The following is a 22,272-nucleotide window of genomic DNA, read 5'->3' on the forward strand; positions in this document are numbered from 1 at the left end:
ATACAGACATGCACTACTTGTAGATGAAGTCCAGACATGCACTACTTGTAGATGTCTACCTTTTGGTAATACTTTATTTTGATAAATAAATGTGGTTTATTACAAATGACAAATACTAAATTTATCAGTGGCAACAAAACAAAAGTATTTTACTTGCAAAGTAGCCACATTTAAATATGGAATATGCATGCCCAAGGCCAGTATCTTCTGGGTCAGCCATGTAATTTAGTTTTGCTACTCTGATTTTGAGACTTAGGTATCTTTTTAAATCCTCTTACTACAATAAGCAATCCTGTCAAGCTGGTTGATGCCTGAGCAGTTTAATTTTTAGAATTCTTAGGAATGCATGCCTTCTTTTAGGATAGGAATCAAAAGATAAATAGTAACGATGTAATATTTTAAGTAAAGACTTTTAAATGTAGATATTTATATTTTACCGACTGAAAAATAATTTTTCTGAGTCCTTAGTGTAAAGTCAGGCACTGATTAGCAGCCAGGTTAGTTACGGAGTGACTGAGTCTTGTGCTCCAAATGTGTATGAGAGTTTAGCTTATAGGCCCTATGAGGACTTGACAGTGACAGGTCACTCATGTGTGGATTTATATATGTTGCCTAACACCAGCCCCTGTATTAACCACCCCCCTCCCCCCTTATAGTGAAGAAAGTAATGTAACTGTTACTACAGAGATTATAGACTAGGCTAGTAAGTACTAAAAAGTTCTTGTATTGGTGGAGAGAAAAAAAAAAACTACACAAAGTAACAAAAGTACTTCATATCTTCCCCCCCCCCCCCCATCTTCTCAGTGTTTTGGGTGCTAGTGGAAGGTCAAATTACAGTTAAGTGAGGTTTTTTGGTAACTCACAGGATGAGCTACCTACTTGTTAAATAGCTAAGTTTACATTACTGATGTTGTGACTCAATTACTATTGAAATTGAATTTTAACTTTCTGAGAAACTTAAGGCATTTGGATTTTTCTCTAAGCATATCTGGTTTCTAGTTTAAATTGCATTTTTTCTCTATCTAGATGATTTACTGTGGGAAAGGTTTTAACTGTGATTTTGTAATAGTGAGCATTTCTGATACACCTAAAATAGGATTTACTTTACAAATCAATTTTGAACCTTTGTAGAAATCCTTATGCAGTATAAAGTAAGGTGGTATTTATAACTGGATATCTTTTTATTTCAGTCCACGTAGCAACTTCTATTTGAGCTGTATTTCAGGCTTGCCCTATTCATGAGTCTACTGGACAAAATCTCTTTTTTAATGGATTCTAAAATCAAGTATCCTGACCAGAATTACTTCTAGATATGTAGTATTACTTTAAGACTTGGAGAATTGCAATAATTTTGTTGCATTGCATTTAAAACACAAAGTCATTTGTTAATTTTCTAATAAGTTGAGCCGTGAGGGGAAAGCTAAGCATCTGTTCAGTGAGAATGCATGCTTAACATTAATGAAATATGATCCTATTATGTAATGCAACTAAATGGTCTGGTAGTTTTTGAAATTTGGGCTTATGAAGACTTGGTGTGTGTTTAGCAAAGAGGAGAAATGAAGCTATAATCGAAAGAATGAAGTGCAAAACTCCATTTCTAGATCTTTTAACTTTTATAAGTAATAATTATTTGAGTGATTGCCTCGTTTTCTTCATCAGTTTGTTGGTATAGAACTAGGCTCTAGGCTATGCAAGACAGGATTTTGAAACCAAGCCTTAATTTTAACTGAAGAGGGAGCTCACTTATATGGTAAGATGTAATCAGTTTTGATGTAGAATAAAGACACTAGTTATTTTGGTAGGTGAAAGATTAACCAGCGTTCTCTTGCAAAATAGCCTGAGAGCTTTGTAACCAGTATGTGACCAGAAGTGATAGCCAAAATGTCCTGTTTTTCATACTGTTCCCTAGAGTCTATTTGCTCTTTGTATCTTTTCAGTTAATATACTGGAAAAAGGATGCTGTCATTGTTAGAGAAGATAACATTTCCTTTCAGAGCACTGCAGTGTGCCTCTACTTAGAATTCTCAATGCAGCTGTTCTATAGAATTTGTTAATAAGTATGTTGAAATAAAAATATTCTTAACTATTTTGTAAATAAAATCTTTTCTTGGGGCTAACATCCGAAGTTCTTGACAGTTAAAATATCTGATGTATTCGCTTCTCCCATTGGTTGCATGAACTATTTCTCTGCAATGCAGAGGGCAAGATTACTTTGTTTTGCATTCACCTTGTCACAGGAAAAAAAAAAGAATTTATAATGCTTCATTTGTTTCTCTCTGCCTGCCTGGGTGTGTTGTGTGTTTGTGTGTGTGTGTGTGTGTGAGAGAGAGAGAGAGAGAGAGAGAGAGAGAGAAGTATTTAAAATTTGAATTTAAGAAGGAAAGGATAAGAATTTCCTCGTGTGCTAACATGGGTATCTTTTTGGCATGAGAGTAGAATTCCAAGTATTGTAATGAGGATGAATTGGTTTAATCTGACCACTGTTATTTTACTGTAGATAATTCCCATGTGGTAAATGCTTCTCTCCGAATACATTTTGTGTGACTTAGAGGTTAAACATACAGTTTGTCAGAGTTTTATGTAATTAATGTCACAGTTTATATTTAGAACTAGAGGAAGATTAGTACTGTTTAAAAAAAATTAAATACTTTCATATGTTAAAATTACAACAACAGGGTGTTAATTTTGTTACTATATTGTTAGTAGAATCTAAGATATTTTAAGATCTTACAGTCCTCTTAGCATTTGGTCAAATTCATTTTACAGAAGAGTAAATTGAGATGTTCAGGTAAAAATGACCCAATTTGGGTCAGTGAGTGAATTCCAAGATCTCTTATATTATGGGGGTAATTAGAATTTTAATGCTCTGCAACATAGAAGTCATTTTTCATGTTTAAGCTGATACAAAACCAAGTGAGGCCTTTTACTTTAAATCTTTTAATTGGAGTTCCTCTGTTTTAAAACACTGAAAGCAAAAAGAAAAAGCTTTTTATTTCTTCATTGTTAAACTCTTACTAGTATCTTGTTAAATTTGTTTGTAGGCTGTTCAGGTAGTGAGATCCTGAGAATAACAGTGTAGGTAAAGTCCCATAGTATCGTTGGGACATCTGTATTGTAATAAAATGAACTTTTAAAGTTAAATTCTGAAGTGTCTATGCATAGGTAAGCCCCAAACCCACATTTGCTCTTCTTGACTCAGTCTTGGTATGTTATAGACCAGGTAATTTGGGAAAAGCATTACCAGTGGGAGGAAGTAGAGGAGGTGTGTCAACCTTTCCATCTTAATTCTTGTATTCCAAACTTCTGGGTATTTTTTAATAATTGGTCCCTTTTTGGGGGGGCAACGAATTGTATGTAAGCAATAGAGAAGAAAGAGTAGCAAGAGAGACATTCAGCCAAAGTTGGAATTGTAAATTGCTTGGCTTCTGCTCATTTCTTTATCTCTCCCACTAGTTACTCCGGTGCTTTTGTTGGAGTATGAGCACAAAAACATACATGAAAGAGACTATTGGGCAGAGTTCAGAATTCATATTTCCTGAGGAAAAGGGAAGGTGTGCTTCTTGGCCATGCTCAGCTAAAGTAGCCTGTTTCCTTTAACGTTCTGTACTATCTATTGTCTCTATACTTCCTTCACATTTTCATATTCTTTTATGTTCTTTCTTACTTTATGTGTTTTTCTAAATAGGTAGAAATCTCTGGGGCAGAGATTATGAATGATATCATACTGTGCCTTACACATCGTAGATTCTAAATAAATACTTGTTAGTTTGACTAAATCATTATATAGAAGCATTTGTAGCTTCATCAGCAAAAACCCTGTTAAGGTGGATTAATTTTTCCTGAGGAATTTTCTTTTCTTTTGATCTTTTCAGTGAGTAACGTTGTTGAGTAGGTAACTAGAGCACACTTTAAAATCTTGGTACTATAAGCATGATTTGTAAGTAGCCTTAGGAAGGAGGGACATAGGTGATTCTTGGTATTTGAATCATTGTAAATTATTAGAAATTTCATTGTGTTCCCCATAATGTTGTTATGCAAACATAGAAGTAAATGAAATCTACTTCAATCATTGGGGGAAAACAAAACAAAACAAAACACAACAAAAAAACCCCCCAAACCTTTGGTCTCCATTTTAAATGAATTACAGTTCCCAAGTTTTTACGTTGAACTCTCAACAGAGTTCAAAAAATTCAGTGGTATTGACTCATCCTAAAGGGTAGTTTGGTTTAAGCAACTGATCATTCAAAAGATACTCGTTAAGATTATCAACAATCATTTGTTTTCTAAATGGACAAGCTTTAGACTTTTTATGAATATAATTCAAAGTAAGTGTGATACTGGAGCTCTTTAACATTATACTTTTTTGTTTTCCTATTAGGGTCAGCTGCTTCCATTCATTCAGACTTAACTACACAATTACAGCCATGGTCGAGGAATAAAGATTTTTACAGGCTTCACCTTCTACCTTTTTTTTTTTTTCCCTCGTCAGTGGGACAAAAATCTTCTCAAATTAAACTCCTGGTTACTTAACTTGCTTGGAAAAAACATTCTCTTACTGTTTAAGAAATCCTGCATTCTTGACAAGTATTCACTTAGTTTCTGCATTGAGTTGGTCTTAGAGGGCCTGGTTCTCTCTTTAAGTTTTGGGCAACTCTTTATTTATTTTTTTTTTAATTTTATGTATTAATGATAGACACAGGCAGAGGGAGAAGCAGGCTCCATTGCAGGGAGCCTGACGCGGGATTCGATCCCTGGTCTCCAGGATCGCGCCCTGGGCTAAAGGCAGGCGCTAAACCACTGCGCCACCCAGGGATCCCTGGGCAACTCTTTAAGATCTTTTTGTTAGAAGTCACCTCTCAACCCACCCTTCCCCCTGCTCCCCACAGTATTTAATACTTTGTTTTCTGGAACAGAGCAGACTTCTGCTACATGAGAAGGCTTCCAGCATTTGAAGAGAGCTGTTCTGGATCATCTATAGATTGTTGTACTATAGATTGTTGTACCTTCCTTTTTACAATTGAGGAACTTTTCTTATTCTTTCCTGTCTCCTATGAATTTTACTAGCAACTGTCAATTGAATTGGTGGAGGGTGAACAGGAGGCAGTCAGCTGCCTATCATTATGTACCATTATGTGAGTACTGATATTTCTAGGTGAACAGGGAATGTAGGGATTGGGGACTTGAAATAGTATCTGGAAAGGCCACTGAATATTATGGGAAGTTGAGAAGAAAAGAAATCCTGATCTTTTGTTTTTGCATTTGTCTTTCTATAGATTTTTAGTACTATAGAAGTAACTTCTTTAGCTTGGAGAGACACAAAATAACTTAGAGATAGGTGCTTTCGCTTCGTTTTTAACTTTTTTTTTGTCTCAGTTTGGAGATCTCTTTAATTGAGAACAGAAGTTACATAGTTTCCTGGATAGCCAAACTAGTTTTTTCAGATGTTGTCCCCTCCTAATCCTTCTTGTTGTAACAATTTATAATTGTCTAGTTAGAGAATTTTTGTTTTTTTAGAGTCTCTCTTTTGCTATTTCTTTTTAATTGTGTAATTTAAAAAATGTTTTCTTTATTCATTTATGGAATTTTTGGGTTTAGCAGGAAGGAAAGAAAGCTCTGGAGGGTAGCTATTTTGGATATTCATTTTCTGGCACCCTCATAGCACTGTACCAAATTTTTAAAAAACTATTTCAGTAAACCAACTTTTGTGGTGATGAAATCTTTGGGCGTCCATCTCCACTAGAAGGGACGATCTAGTTGTACCGCAATTTAGTAACATAATAATACTCTGGAGAAAAGAGGAAAACAGCAGCAGGGCAAAAATGAAATGTAACAAGGGCTAGAATCCCTAAAGACATAAAGGAAGAACATACTGAGGCACAAATGATTTTTCTGGAATTGATGACCTCAGGCGAGTTATTAATTGCCTTGTCTTTCAGTTTTTAGTTAGGTGAAATCTGATTGATAGTAGCCCTTGCTGATTGGGTTAGTTACTTGATATTTTAAATTTGAATGTCACATAGTGAATACTGTCAACTATTAAAAGCAACAAAGAGGAGATAGGGTGGGACTGGGCAGCACTTGTTGGGGTAATTATTTCGTAGGGCCACATACTGTCTTTTGACATTTACTGGGTATAGTCACATCTCTATCCTGTGGTTCCCTTTTAGAGACTGGATAATCTGGGAAATGGCCTGATTTTTATCTTGCTCATATGGGGTGCTGCAGATGAATATTTAATACTCTCAGGATGCTCAGTAGTTTGAAAGGAACCCTAAATTGAATTTCAAGATAGGTGTTTCAAGGTAGAAAGACTCTCAGAGGAGGTTTTTGTTATCAGTATTGTGATGGGCTTTTTAATGAAGATATCTATTTATGCTGGGAAAATAGCTCCATTTTCCAGAAAAAAATACTTAATATGCATTTTATGTGGATGGTATGAATAATTGACCAATTTGTTAATAGTAGGTGTTAGGTAGTCATGGTCTAGCTTAGGGAAGAAAAAAGCTGTGTTTGTTCAGAGCTCTTTTACTCCTGTCCTTGCCCCCTTGTGTTCATTGGAGTTCATGTTGGATCAGTCATTGTGAAAAGCAAGTTCTTGTTTACATAATTGTTTAGTTCATACTGCTATTTTAACCTCAAATGAACAGTTTTTCTACTTGGACTTAATTTAAGCCATTTGAATGGGATGTGACAGTAGAAATGAAGCCAGTCAAGATAGTGTCATTTGTCTTTGAGACTCTTGGAACTCTTGCAGATACCACATCCTTTTTTGTTGTTGTTGTTTTAAATCTCTGAAAGCTACTTAGGAATAAGCTGGGACTGCAAGCCACTCTCATTTTGAAAGGCAAAAAATTGGACCAGTTGATTGTCCTAAGAGGCTTTCTGTTGCTCGTGCAAAATTTGGCACTCACCAGTACAGTTTAATTATAAAGTGTTCTACACTTCTGAACAGTGCATAATTTAATGAAAGTACTACTGTGAATGGGAGATAGTAACCCCTCAGTGTTCAGATCATAAATGGATCTTTTCTTATGTAAATGACTAGGTTTATTTAGGAAACCACCACTCAACAAGGTTTCTGAGTTTGTTTAAGGCTAAACTTGAACCAAATTGAGGCTGCCATATAATTTTTATGGTCACAATTTGTTTCAGATGTTTGATTCAGAATAATTTATTTCTGTATTCTACTGGACCTAATATTACAAGGGAATTACAATGTATTTGATCTAGGTGAGTGTTTCCTCAAACTTAAGCACACAATTAGAATTACCCAGAGGGCTTGATAAAACACAGAGGCACCTGGGATGGTGCTGGAGACCTCACATTTCTTCTTTTTTTTTTTTTTTTTTTTAAGTGACCTATATACCACCACGAGCTCAAACTCACAACCTCAAGATCAAGAGTTGCATGCTCCATGGACTGAGCCAGCCAGGCACCATGAGAATTTACATTTCTAACAGGTTCCTAGTGGATGCTGATAGGTTGCTGGTTTGGGGACCTCACTTTAAAAATGACTGATTTATAGATCAACACAAGGTCCCTACAATGTAGAGAGCTCATCGTATGTAATAGTGAACAGAGGTTCTCTTAGTTCAAATTCTGTGGTGATAAGTCCCTATAAACCTAAGCAGCCAGGAGATCCTGTATTATACTGATAAAACAAACAAACCAAAACTAGCCCTTTAACGTAGAACAGTTTTTTAATTGTCCCTGCAGTCTTATTAGTAAGTTTGAGTTTCCTTAAATGAGGGCTGTTTATTAGGAACTTTGACCAGACTTAGCATCCTGCTTTTTTGAAGATTAGGCCAGAACAAGGGGATAGGATATTTTTAACAGAATAGCAAATGCTAATGGCTATCGAGGAAGAAATGTAAGATTGTAATGAGACTTTTGTTTTACTATGGTTAGAAAAATGTTTTACAAAAGAGCTGTAGTTCCCATCATGGAATTAATGACATTTTTTGATTGCGTCACTATAGCTGCGTTAATTCAACTCACCAGGTATAAGGAAGTGTGGGTCAGCTTTTGAAAATCCCCTTCTAAAGGTCTTTGAGATTTTTCAGTTATCATGACTTTTTAAACATGTTTCTTCTGTCAAAGTAAATTCATTTCTTATGGTGTCAGTGTCAGTCCTCCCTTTAAAAATTATGGCTATTAAATCATGGATTGAGAAATTTGAAACCCGTTCTAGCAACATAAAAGTCAAATTAGATATATGAGTTTTAATGAAATAGATCTTTGTTTTGGCTGCAAAGTTTCTACATAGTTTTGGTGACTGTTCAGTGAAGATCTGTACTGTGAACCTCAGTTGCGCACATAGCAGCTGCTTTCCCTGTCTTTTGATTTCCCTTTTAACCTTGTTCCAGTTGCTCCTGTGTAATAGGTTACTCCAAAACTTACTCCATTTTCTTATGCACACAGATTATGCCTGTTGGGGATTCAGACGGTGCACATGGTGGCATTCGTGTCTTTGCTCTGATTCCTGGCGCCTCAGCTGGGGAGACTAAGGCTTGTTCACCCTCATGTGTGTTGCCTGGGTTAGCATGACTCTAGCACTAGGATTGCTGATCAGAGTTCTTGTGTAAGGCCTCTTCGGGGCTTGGCTGCCTCATGGCATGGCCACTTCAGGGTTATTGGACTCCTTACGGGATGGCTTGGGGCTCCAAACATGAGTGTTTTAGTGACCAGCAAACAGGACAGAGAAACACTGCTTGTATGACACAGCCTTGGAATTCACACAGGATCACTTCTGCTGTACTCTGGTGGTTGAAGCCCACTTAATATTAGTGGCCGGGGAATTGGACTAGTTCTAAGTGGGGGCAATGCCAAGGTCACATGGTAGAAGAGTATGTGGAACTGCAGATGTACCCATCTTCGGAAGATGTCATCTGCCTTAGAGTTTTGGGTTGGATAAATACTAAATTTGTTTTTTTCTTTTTTTAAAGATTTTTAAAAAATTTATTTATTAGAGACAGAGAAAGAGAAAGAGATACAGGCAGAGGGAGAAGCAGGCTCCATGCAGGGAGCCCGACGTGGGACTTGATCCCTGGATCCCAGGATTACGCCCTGGGCTGAAGGCAGGCGCTAAACCGCCGAGCCACCCGGGCTGCCCTAAATTTGTTATTTTGTAGAAAATTGGAGCTTTTCTGCCTGAGGATAGCTTGTTGTGATATGAGATAGTATAGATTCATATTCAAGAATTATTGCATGTTAACATCTTGGCAGAATCTTAAAATCTGTCATTCTTAATATCTTTTTTATGGCATGAAGTTTTAGTCTTTTTATTATACAAACGGTGTGTGTTCATTGCAGAATATCTAAGTGTATAAAACAAAGAGAAAGGAAAAAATTTCCACCTATATTTCTGCCACTCAGGTACCATCCTTGACATTAAAAAAAAAAAAAAACCAACCCTTTTCATATATATATTTATATATATACATTTTTTAGGAATTTGATTTGACATTCATTTTGATTGGCATGTATGTTTTAAGTTCTTAAGTCGTTAAATGATAAAGCCAAGCTAGATAAATAAAATTCTATCCTAGGAGGGATACGTAGTGTGTTCAACTCTATTACTTGAGATTTAGCAACAGCTTCTTTGAAAAATGTATAAAAAGGAAAGATAATAAATGCCAGCTATAAGCTAATAGCTGTTTTTCTTTTGCCTGGTAGTGAATTCAGATTTTTTGCTGTACTAGCACTACATTTCAGGCCCTCTTTCCAACCTCCTCTCTTTTATTAGCTGTATATTTCTAATACAGGAATCCTGACTATAATTAGGTATTATTATACCCTAAGTTGTCATCATTAAAAGCAAATCTTGTTTGGTTTTTTATTTCTTAAAAGAAAAGTAGCCTACCTTTTTAAAAAAGAATGAACTGTCTTTATTCATCCTCAAAGAGTGTTCAAAGGCAGTTGATCATATCTTTTTTTACCTGGAATTAGGCCTGCCTTCATTTTTCAACTGGTAAACCTAAATTTTATACTTTCAGCTGGAGGTTATCTTGTGAAATAATCCACCTAAGAATACAATTGGATACTTTCCTCAGCCTTTAATTTTTTTTTTAAGATTTATTTATTTGGCAGCACACGCATGCAGGCGACAACCGGGGGAGCAGGAGAGGGAGAAGCAGGCTCTCTAGCAAGCAGGAAACCTGATGTGGGGCTCCATCCCAGGACCCTGGGATCATGACCTGAGCTAAAGGCGGGCCCTTAACCCACTGAGCCGCCCAGCCTTTAATGTTTTTAATGTTTATCTTGGTTTTATTTACCTCCAAGATAACTAGGAATTGTTAGGCTTTATTTTATTTTATTTTATTTTATTTTATTTTATTTTATTTTATTTTATTTTATTTTTTTAAAGATTATTTATTTGAGAGAGAGAATGAGCTGAGGGGGAGGATGAGAAGCAGACTTCCCCACTGAGTGGGGTGCCCAACATGGGGTGCAATCCCAGGACCCTGGGATCATGACTTGAGCCAATGGCAGATGCTTAACCCACGGAACCACCCAGGTATCCCGTTAGGCTTTTTAATTTAGGGTGGAATGGTTATGTAAGTTGACTATTTCTAGTACAAAGGAAATGGATCATTTGACCTAAAATGAATTAGTATTATTTTTAAACTTATTTTGACCCTGAATGCATTTTATCAGAATTATTTTATTTCTTTTTAGATTTATTTATTCATAGAGACACAGAGAGAGAGAGAGAGAGAGAGAGAGAGAGGCAGAGACAACAGGCAGAGGGAGAAGCAGGCCCCATGCAGGGAGCCGGACGTGGGATTCGATCCTGGGTCTCCAGGATCATACCCTGGGTAGCAGGCGGTGCTAAACCGCTGTGCCACCAGGGCTGCCCTCAGAATTATTTTATATTTTGTTTCATGTTAATTTTATTTTTGTGATGGGTAAGGAACAAGTGTATGTTCATAATTTATTGTGATTATATTAATTAAATTTTTCCCCCTTGGGGGTGCCTGGGTGACTCAGTTGGTTAAGCTTTCAACTCTTGATTCAGCTCAAGTGATGAACTCAGTGTTGAGCCCCATGTCAGGCTCCACATTGGGCATGGAGTCTACTTAGATTCTCTTTCTCTCTCTTTCTGCCCCTCCCTCTGTCCCCACTCTTAAAATAAATTTTCTCCCCCTTAATTTAGGTTTCTATTTACTCCCTTTCTTCTGACCTTTTAAACAATAACTCAGTTCTTGACTATTGCATTACTTGGGTATCTTTGGGGTCTTATCGAATAGTAGTAGCATGGGAAACTGTCAAAGTTTTCATTTTAGTGAAAATAATGATGACTTAAACCAGAGGTGAGTTTTCTGTTCCCACTGTCACACATTTAATTCCACGGGTGAGAAAATAAAGCAAAGCTGTTGACTAGCACACTATCCATAGGTGAAGTGATAACTCGAAGTATCATGTTATTTAAAAGCATGATGGATGAAGCACATCAAAGATAATATGCACTTGGGTTTTATTCAGGCGAAAATACGCTTTTTATATCAGTCTCATGAATTCTTTGGCAAGGGGCAGGAGAGGGACAAGAGAATTCAGCACTATAAAATGTCTGATATGCTCCTGTATCAGGATTGTAACCAAATTGTGGCCCTCATTTGTGTGGGTAGGAATCATTTGTGCAGGCCATCTGATGCATATCTTTTTTGAAAAACCTAAAGAATAAGCAATGTTATGTCATGTCATTGGCTTGTACAAAATTTGGTGTCATTCTACAGGGGCTAGAATACCTACATTCGTTTTTTTAGCTCACTATTAAACTAACTTATTTTATGCATTAACTTAAATTGAAGTTAACTAAAAAGTCAAGATTTGAGATGAACTTTAGAGGATTTTATAGGTTTGTTATTTCAGCATGGTTAGGCTGGCATATACTTTAATGTGGGGCATAATTATTATTTTTTTTCTCTTAATATAGGGCAAGCTTGATGATTACCAGGAACGAATGAACAAAGGGGAAAGGCTTAATCAAGATCAGCTGGTAAAGATGCTATATTTTATTAAAGACTATATATGCTCACTGTTTTTAATAAGAAAATTAATTTGTAGTTCTTTGTGTTTTTAGTAAAGTTGGGTTTTGTCTCTGCTATTTTAGGATGCCGTATCTAAGTACCAGGAAGTCACAAATAACTTGGAGTTTGCAAAAGAATTACAGAGGAGTTTCATGGCATTAAGTCAAGATGTAAGTAAAAGACCATAAATATGTTTATGAAACATTAAAAATAAGGAAAGCAGAAATTTTGTTGTTGCTTTGGGGTTTTGTCCTTGCATTACCATTGATAAGTTCACAGCAAATGGAGAGAATTGGATCCAGGTATACCTAAGATGCTTTCCAATTCTGTAAAGTTTAATGTAACACCTGATAGATGCCTGAGGACTGAGGTTTCAGATATGACAAACATATGTAGTAGTTACCCTAAATATCTCATTGTTAAAAAAACAATTAGCTTTTATGTATATACATACACAGACACATAAACTTATTTTCCATATATTCCTTGTATGTAAACATTTACTTTCCACATATTCCTTTATGCCTAGTGACCATCCTACCAAAGTTTCTATATGAACTTTCAGAAAATAGAGTTTTGTTTTTATAATTGGTAATTACAGCTTCCATTAGGGATCTTGTTATGTGGAGACTGGGATACATTGCTCCTTTTTTTTTTTTTTTAAAGATTTTATTTATTCATGATAGTCACAGAGAGAGAGAGAGAGAGGCAGAGACACAACACAGGCAGAGGGAGAAGCAGGCCTCATGCAGGGAGCCCGACGTGGGATTCGATCCCGGGTCTCCAGGATCACGCCCTGGGCCAAAGGCAGGCGCCAAACCACTGCGCCACCCAGGGATCCCTACATTGCTCTTGTAGCAACTTGTGATCTGACAAAGTGGTGTGTTTTCCTATACATATTTTTTTTTTTTTTAAGATTTATTTATTTATTTATGGTAGACAGAGAGAGAGAGAGAGAGAGAGGCAGAGACACAGGAAGAGGGAGAAGCAGGCTCCATGCCGGGAGCCCGACGCAGGACTCGATCCTGGGACTCCAGGATCACACCCTGGGCCAAAGGCAGGCGCTAAACCTCTGAGCCACCCAGGGATTCCCCCCTATACATGGTTTGATGTGATAGAAGGCTTTGGGAACAGGACGAAAATTAAATACAAGCAAAATCAAATGATTTGTTGAAAGTTGAGACCAGAAAATTCATATCCTTCTAATTAGCTTATTTGGAGAAAGATTAATAGCATTGAAATACAAGGTTGCTCTGATTTGGTAAAATGAATCAACAAAACAAAATTTATTATGTGATGAGAGACATTGCAGTACAGAGATAATAAAGTTCTGATTCTGGAACCACACTGTTGAATCCTGATTCTGCCACTTTTACTTAATAATTGTAGGACTTTGAGTTATTGAACTTGTCTATCCCTAGATCATTCAGGGTTTTCCAGAGAAACAGAATTAGTAGTATCGGAAGAGAAGTGGGGAGAGGGGCTGTGTCACACTGCCTCAGTTTTCTAATCTGTTAAATGGTGATAATAATGGTCCCTACCTCATTATACGGTTATGCTTGGAATAGTATTTGGTGCATGGCTAATATATATTATGCACTTAATACTGTTACTTATTAAATTTGATTAAAGGTGGAAAGAAAGTCTTGGTAATATCCCTCAAAATGGAATGAAGGAAACTTAATTTACATCCAAGTAAGGAACTGTTCTTCACCTAGGTCAGAACCTCAGGCTTGATGAATCCTGACCAATTTCTTTTTATGATTTAAAAAAAAAATGGATCATAGAAGTAGGATTGCTGTACAGTTTAATAATAGAATCAGTCTATTCCTCAAGCTGCTAACACTGCATAAGTGAAAATACTTGTATTCTCCTTTGCTTCGGTTTTAACGCTGGTATTTTCAGGAGCTTTTCACTGATTGTTTAACTTCATTGGCAGTCTTTTTTATTGAACTCTGAACCTTTATTGCACTTTCCCACAATTGTTAAACACCTTTTTTGTTTTAATTCAAGAGTTCTTTAACCTAGCTCCAGCCTACCTTTTTGAGTTTCCATTTTCTTTCTTAAGCTGCTCATTTTATCCAAAGTGGCATTCTTTATCTTATTTCTTTTGCTTTCTTGACTTATTTCACATTTCCTGCCTCTCTTCCTGTATTTCCTGCCTCTGGCTACTGGCTGCCTCTCTACCATAAAATTGCACAGCCCTGACAGGCCCCGTTCCGCAATAAGATTGAAAGCTCATCTATCTTAGGGGTAGATGTCATGTTCTCCTTGAAAGTTTTCTGTACTGCCCTAGCTTAGATTTCGTCTCTGTTCATCTGTGGTATTCACTTGCCACTTACTGCTAAATATCATTTAATCTGCTACCCTCTTTGCTGCCATCATAGCAGACTTACTCTTCTTTCTTATCGCAGACTTCATTGTTCTCCTAGGTTTCTTCCCCATTTCTGCCTTTATTGTACATTTCATATATCTTTATTTGGTTTTCTCGTCCTAGTGAGGCTTGAAAAAGGGGAGAAGGTCTGAGGGAAAACACTTTCATGGCTCTTGGAAAGTCTGACCTTTCTTTGACCCCAAGCTGAGCTACATGAGAAAAGAGAGACGTACTTGGGTTTGGTTGATGCTCTCCCTTTACCTTCCCAGGAAAGCAAAAGACTACTAGTAGGAAGAGAATGGTGGGGAAAAAAATGTGTGTGTACTTAGTGTGGAAAAATATATGTGTATTTAACATATATCTATCTTCTACTACAAGTCCATTTCTATTTTTTTTTAATTTATTAATATTTTTTAAAGATTTTATTTATTCATGAGAGAGAGACAGAGAGAGAGAGAGAGGCAGAGACATAGGAAGAAAGAGAAGCAGGTTCCATGCAGGGAGCCCGATGTGGGGCTCGATCCCGGGACTCCAGGATCACACCCTGGGCTGAAGGCAGGCGCTCAACCGCTGAGCCACCCAGGCGTCCCAATTAATTATTGTTTTTAAGTACGTTCCACATTCAACATGGGGCTTGAACTCATGACACTGATGTCAAGAGTCGCATGCTCTACTAATTGAGCCAGCCATGCATTCCCTAGTCACTGTTTTCAAAGTTGGGATGATAGAGTACTAGCAGCAGATTGTTGGGGGCGAGGAAGGCAGTGATGGGTTTTAGCGTCTCTTTGTGAGTCGAAGTCGGTTATTTAAAGTGAAAAATTGGTACCATTTTTTTTTTCCATAGGAAAAAAACAGATGATGTATTAAACTCTTATTTGTAAGTTGGGAATCATCATTCTATATATCAGCATCACAGAACTCTGAGTGAAATATGTTGTATATACGTTGGATATAAAGTTGGTTGAACTAAATTAGGAGTTTTGTGAAATTCATTTCAGTGTCGTAAGCTTTTGTTTTTATGCAGATTCAGAAAACAATAAAGAAGACTGCACGTCGGGAGCAGCTTATGAGAGAGGAAGCGGAACAAAAACGTTTAAAAACTGTACTTGAGCTCCAGTATGTTTTGGACAAATTGGGAGATGATGAAGTGAGAACTGACCTGAAGCAAGGTTTGAATGGAGTGCCAATATTGTCTGAAGAAGAATTGTCGTTGTTGGATGAATTCTACAAATTAGCAGACCCTGAACGGGACATGAGCTTGAGGTATAGTGGTATTTGATAGTAGAAACTTCTAAATGTTGACTTGACAACTAAAAGGTAACTAATTAACTTTTCATTATTATTACAAGGTTGAATGAGCAGTATGAACATGCTTCCATTCACCTGTGGGACTTGCTGGAAGGAAAGGAAAAGTCTGTATGTGGAACAACCTGTGAGTATTAACAGAAATTTTTGTTTTGTAACTAAGAATCTTTAAAGATTAGTTTTTAAATAAAAAGCAGTATAATATGAGAAATTTCCGAACTGTGTAAACATTTACCTACTGTTTACTTTTTTGGGCTTATTCCCTTTTTTTTTCTTGTTGCTGTGTGTGTGTGTGTGTGTGTGTGTGTGTGTGAGAGAGAGAGTATACATCAAAAACACCAATTGTATATATGTAGAGATGGGAATCCTAACTTAACATGGCTTTGTTTATAACTTACTCTGCTTGGAGTGGACAGATTAACACCAAATAGACTTTTCAGAGATGTTGGCATTAGATAGGGACTGTTTTTCCCTTATGGCTGAAATTTTATGAAAAATACTTACTGTACTTCATGCATACATTCATGGTCATTGCCTATGTCTTTTAGTTTGTTTTTTTTTTTTTTTTAGACTTTTGCTAATTTGAGAGCAAAGTTTTTTTTGTATTTTTTTTAAAACGGTAATCTCAGATATGCAATGTGTATTTTAAAGAAAATAAAGGGACATTTAAGCTTCACTACCTCAGTAAATTAAGAACTTCAGGTTTATTCTGTTAGTAAATAAGAGAATAAGTTCTAATCTTCACTATTTATAAAGTTGATTTAGGGAAATAGATTTTGAACATATTAAGGTGAAAATATCTGTGTTTATACCTTATTTTTAGCTCTTTGAAAAATTGGATTAAAAGCTTAAATTGGAAAAACTGTATGACGCAATTTGGAGTGTATTTGCTTTAAGGAAATGGGTAAATCAAATATGAGGAACCAACCTTTTTGTATCTTTTCATGTAAGAAATAATTTTTTTGGTTTATTAACTTATTTACTGTATTTCTTTGTAAAAAAAAAATCATTTGGGCTTCTTGATTTTAGTTCTGCCCCATAAATGTACTGAATTTAGTATTTGAAATTCAAATGGAAAGAAGTTTACATATGTGTATAAACTTGTTAGCTTGAAAAAGTAGTTTTAGGTTAAGCCTGATCAGATTTTCATGATCATTATTGAGGAGTAACAAGGGTTAAATATCTAAGCTTGTAGCTTGTTTTGGTGTTTCTACCTAGTCTTGTTCATTCATCTTAGGAACGTAACATCTTTGTTGCTAATGAAAAGGTACTAATGAACTCAAATTGGTGTTTTTATGTGCATTCAGTTTTCATCCATCGTTTTTTTTTTTAAAACTGATTGTTCTGAGAGTCACGAGTCTCTGATGCAGGGGTAGGGAAACATGAAATGTTCATTCAAAAAGTTGTTAGTTTTATTGTTAACAGGATTAACTTTATATTTTAATACTGTCTTTGAAGTTTTTTCTGTAAAGTGACCTATTAGGAAATTAAATACATATTCTACATACATAGGTACTTTCTACGTGTACTATATAAGGCCAGGAAATTAAAATTAGTTCTTGACACATACTTCCCCTGCCACCCTGCCCCCTTAATATCCAAGTGTGCCAAATTCTGAGTTTTGACTTTCAAATATCTTTTGAATCCATCTACTTCTTTTTGTCTGCCACTTATCTTCCTGTCTTTGCTAATGCAATTTAACTGAATGCACCCTCTCCAGCTCTTTAAATTCTTTTAATGGCTTTCTTTTACTTATATTTTATGTATAGTTGTCTTCAACTTAAGGACCTTGCATGTTCTGGCCCTTCCCAGACTATGTCTTTCTTTATGTCTTTTCTTCCTATGCCTCAGCCATAGCACATGCTTTCATTTTCTTGTATTTGGCACCCTTTCCCTTTATACAGGGCTTTGTAAATGCTGTTGTCTCTGCCTTGGGGCAGCCCGGGTGGCTCAGCGGTTTAGCGCTGCCTTCAGCCCAGGGTGTGGTCCTGGAGACCCAGGATCGAGTACCACATTGGGCTCCCTGCATGGAGCCTGCTTCTCCCTTGCCTGTGTCTGCCTCTCTCTCTCTCTGTCTCTCTCTCTTTCTCTCTCTCTCATGAATAAATAAAATCTTAAAAAAACAAAAAACAAAACACTTCTCTCCTTTCTACTACTCATCTTCCAGATCTGTGCTCTTGCAGCACTTACACACCAGGAAGGCCTTTGGTGTTTCTTCCTGCCGAGGTCCAGTCCCTTGTAGCTCTGTGTAGTGCTTTTCACAGATGTGATTTTACTGTATTTGATTTGTATAACTCTTTGTTGGATATAAACTTAGGGAGGGCAGATACTGTGTCTTACAAATCTTATTGTAGCCCTATTGCTTAGCACGTTGTCCAACATATAGGTAGGTGCTAAATGAATAAATGATAATTGTCAGCTTTTTGTTTTGAACTATTTTAAGTATATAAAATTAAATTTTTTTGAAGTTAAATATATAAAATTTAATACTAATAGGTTCTTATTCTCTATCATTCCATAATTTCTGTTGTTGTTGGACTCTAAGGTTTTTTGTATGTATGTTTCAGTAACAGTTGATAAGGTTTTTTTCTTACAGCAACATTTTGTAGCATGTTGAATCTTATTCATTCAGGTCAGGTGTCCTGAGATAGTCTAACATAATTCATATTCAATTTTAGATAAAGCACTAAAGGAAATTGTTGAGCGTGTTTTCCAGTCAAATTACTTTGACAGCACTCACAACCACCAGAATGGGCTATGTGAGGAAGAAGAGGCAGCCTCAGCACCTACAGTTGAAGACCAGGTAGCTGAAGCTGGTAAGTACTTAGGTGGATATGAGTTTAGTTTACTGTCCTGGTTTTACTTTCTTTGCCACAAGTTCAAGCTGTACATTAATTTAGCTATATGTGTACACCTGAGGTGTTTTTTTTTTTTTTAAGATTTTATTTTTTGATTAGAGAGCACAAGCAAGGGAGGGACAAAGGGAGAGGGAGAAGCAGACTCCTTGCTGAGCAGAGAGCTCTCTGTGGGGCTTGATCTCAGGACCCTGAGATTATGACCTGGGCTGAAGGCACCTGCTTAACCAGGTGAGCCACCCATGTGCCTCTGCACACTGAGGTTTTTAACAAAACTTTAAGTATGATGAAATATTAAAACAATGTGTATTAAGAGTTATTCCCAGAAGTATTAAATATCAGTCATTTAAGGGTGCCCAGGTGGCTCAGTCAGTTGAGCATCTGGCTCTTAATTTTTTTTTAAAGATTTATTTATTTATGAGAGAGAGAGAGAGAGAGAGGCAGAGACACAGGCAGAGGGAGAGAGAGAGAGAGAGAGAGAGAGAGAGAGGCAGAGACACAGGCAGAGGGAGAAGCAGGCTCCAAGTCGTGGGACTTGGTCCTGGGACTCCAGGATTGTGCCCTGGGCCAAAGGCAGGCACCAAATCACTGAGCCACCCAGGGATCCCCTGGCTCTTGATATTTTGGCTCAAGATCTCAGGGTTGTGAGATTGAGCCCTGCATCTGGCTCCATGCTGGGTGTGGAGTCTGTTTGAGATTCTCTTCCTCTCCCTCTAGGGGAATCCCCCCCCCCCCCCCCAATAGCAATCATTTATTTACTGGTCTTTTTTTTATTTTTATTTTATTTTATTTTTTAATTTTTTTTTTATTTACTGGTCTTGATCACTGTTACAAACTGATTTTTTTTGTTGTTGCAGTATTACTGGACTGGACGATAATTGAGGGGAAATGTTGTAGGGCTTTTTAAGTACATTGTGGCTGACATGCCCAGATTTATTACTATTTATCACGCTAGTGTATAAAGTGAATAGTATGGGGGCATGTGTGTGTTGTGTGTTTTAAATGTTGAGGTTATTATAACTCTGTAATCCTGAACTTTATACTTTTTTCATCTTTTTAATCTATTTGTGTCTTTATATATAAATGTGATTCTTGGGGCACTTGAGTGGTTCAGTGGTTGAGCGTCTGCCTTCAGCTCAGGTTGTGGTCATTGTCAGAGCATAAATTTTGTAGTGGTTAAAAAGCATGGATTTTTGAATCAGACTGCCTGGATTGAAATCTTGGCTTTGACGCTTATTAGCTATGTAACTTTGGGCAAGTGACTGAATTTCTCTACATCTCAGATTCTCTGTTTAGAGAGCAGTATGTGGGGACGTCTGGGTGGCTCAGTGGTTGAGCATCTGCCTTTGGCTCAGGTTGTGATCCCGGGGTCTTGGGATCGAATCCCACATCAGGCTCACCTCAGGGAGCCTGCTTCTCTCCCTCTGCCTATGTCTCTGCCTCTCTCTTTCTCTCTCTCTCTCTCTCTCTGTCTCTCATGAATAAATAAATAAAATCTTAAAAAAATAGAAAGCAATATGTGAAGTATGTTTCTCGTTTCTGGCACATAGTAGGCACTTTATGCAAGTGTTAACCTATTAGATTGAAATTAGAAGGGGACTCCCGGGTGGCTCAGCAGTTGAGTGTCTTCCTTCGGCTCTAGTGTGATCCTGGGGTCCGGGGATCGAGTCCCACATCGGGCTTCTCATTGTGAGGAGCGTGCTTCTCCTTCTGCCTATGTCTCTGCCTTTCTGTGTCTCTCATGAATAAATTAAAAAAAAAAAACTTAAAAAAAAAAAAACTAGAAGGGAAGATTACACATTTATGGTTGCAGATCAACATAAGGAGGTCTCCTACCCACCTTTAACTCCTTTTACCAAGTGATTAAAGTACGAGAGTAAGATTTTAATCTGTATGCTGCTTTATAGTATCACTTCTAAGCCTAGAGAGAAGTTTTAACTTAGCTCTTTATTGGCATTATACCTCATCCAGTAATTACTGTTGAACCTACTTCATTCTGGAATAAACGGTAAAGAACACTCTTTCTAAATATATTATTGAAAGAATGATAAAATACGGAGACTTATAAGCTATTTGAAGTTTAAATGAATTGTTAATTTTAAAAAGATTTTGTTACATTCATGTATATCATTTTTTAACCTCTTAGAGCCTGAGCCAGCAGAAGAATACACTGAACAAAGTGAAGTTGAATCAACAGAGGTATGATTTTTATTTAACATTAGCTTTCTTTTTCTGCCTTTCAAGCAGAGCTCTCAAACATTTACTTTGCTTTGCAGTATGTAAATAGACAATTTATGGCAGAAACACAGTTCAGCAGTGGTGAAAAGGAGCAGGTAGATGAGTGGACGGTCGAAACAGTGGAGGTAAGCATCCTCTTGGTTGCAAGGTCGATGTCCTTTGTTTTTATTAGTAATTTTTAGCTCTCAAGAACAAATAAAGATTATTAGTCCTTTGCAGTGTTAGTACATTTATTATCATAACAAACTTGATAAACATAACAAGATCATTATGTTTAAAAGATAATTTATGCCTGTGGATGTTTAAAAGAATCTCTGCTGCTCCAGCTACAGAAAACTTATATATAGTTATTTGTGTATAATTTTTTTAAAGTACATGATTTGTGTGTTTTTCATACCAAGTTGCTCTATAAAAATCTGAGCTTCCACATGGATAGCTTTCAGAAAAGGCCCACCTCCTAAGGGGTGTGTTGGAATGTCATCTTAGACTCCTCCTTTTCCCTAATACTCTAGACTTTCTCTAGTGTTTCTTAATTCTGTTGCTCAGCTGACATTACCTGTTTTCAGAGCCTAATGTCTAGTTCAGGTACTCCCCTTCATATTTTTCTTTTCTGACTGCCTCAGGCCATATTTACTTTCACAGGTCAATTATTAAAAAAGTTAGTTTTGAATAAGTTGCTTTTACTTGAAATTCTTAGAGGGTGCTGTGTTACCTATAAGATAAAATCAAAATGCCTTACCAAGTTTGTCCTTGAGGTCCTTTTCCATCCCCTTTTTAGGTGACTCCTTTTATATATCTGTGCTTTTCTCTTTAATATTACTGTATCAAGATCATTCTCCAAAGTGTAATTGTACCAGTACCTTTAGCTCTTTATTGATGTACCAAAATGCATTATTGATAGATTCAGTAAAAAACTTGTCCTTTACTTTAGAGAGTTACCTAGTTTGGATGAAAACACTGTCCCACAAAGTACTAGCAAGACTGTATTTATTTCTGAATTACGCAAGGCAGTTCAGAAATGTTAGAAGAGGATTAGAAGAAAAATAGATCTGAAAGATCTGTAGAGTGGTGATTTTTATAAGAGGTATGCAAACCCCCTGGGCCTTGACTAAGTAGATTTGGTGTATTTTTTTTAGGGGAGTGAGGTAATAAATATATAATAGCATGGGTAGAGAGGTAGAAATGAATTAGCGTATTTGCTTTATTGAATACTAGGAATGAAAAGCATGTGTTGGCAAAGTAGGAAGGTTTGGGAAGTAACAGTGCTTTTAGTTAAGTACTTTTTGCATGTTACTGGGAGAGAAAAATGTATTATCATACCTAGCACTGTGCCAGTATGGTTTGTTCTTAAGTACTTAGTTGGTAGGGCCTTTCTAAAAGCTATTCAGATGGAATTCTAAGGAATTTTTTGAGCATCGTGGTGAGATGACAGATCAGTTAGTTGATCTTCATGATAACAATTTAGGTAGTG

The 22,272-nt window shown here is 36.7% G+C and overlaps 1 protein-coding gene across 1 annotated transcript in view; it reads left to right on the forward strand.

The window, feature by feature from the left end:
- CAPRIN1 (cell cycle associated protein 1) overlaps positions 1 to 22,272 on the forward strand; it is a 36,606-nt gene that overhangs the window by 1,651 nt on the left and 12,683 nt on the right. The window contains exons 2-8 of the mRNA XM_077863552.1: positions 11,936 to 11,998; positions 12,113 to 12,199; positions 15,428 to 15,666; positions 15,753 to 15,835; positions 18,387 to 18,524; positions 20,710 to 20,762; positions 20,840 to 20,926. Coding sequence (XP_077719678.1) covers positions 11,936 to 11,998; positions 12,113 to 12,199; positions 15,428 to 15,666; positions 15,753 to 15,835; positions 18,387 to 18,524; positions 20,710 to 20,762; positions 20,840 to 20,926 — 750 coding nt within the window. The remainder of the gene's footprint in view (positions 1 to 11,935; positions 11,999 to 12,112; positions 12,200 to 15,427; positions 15,667 to 15,752; positions 15,836 to 18,386; positions 18,525 to 20,709; positions 20,763 to 20,839; positions 20,927 to 22,272) is intronic.

This window comes from Canis aureus, chromosome 21, assembly GCF_053574225.1.
Source record: "Canis aureus isolate CA01 chromosome 21, VMU_Caureus_v.1.0, whole genome shotgun sequence".
Taxonomy (NCBI): domain Eukaryota; kingdom Metazoa; phylum Chordata; class Mammalia; order Carnivora; family Canidae; genus Canis; species Canis aureus.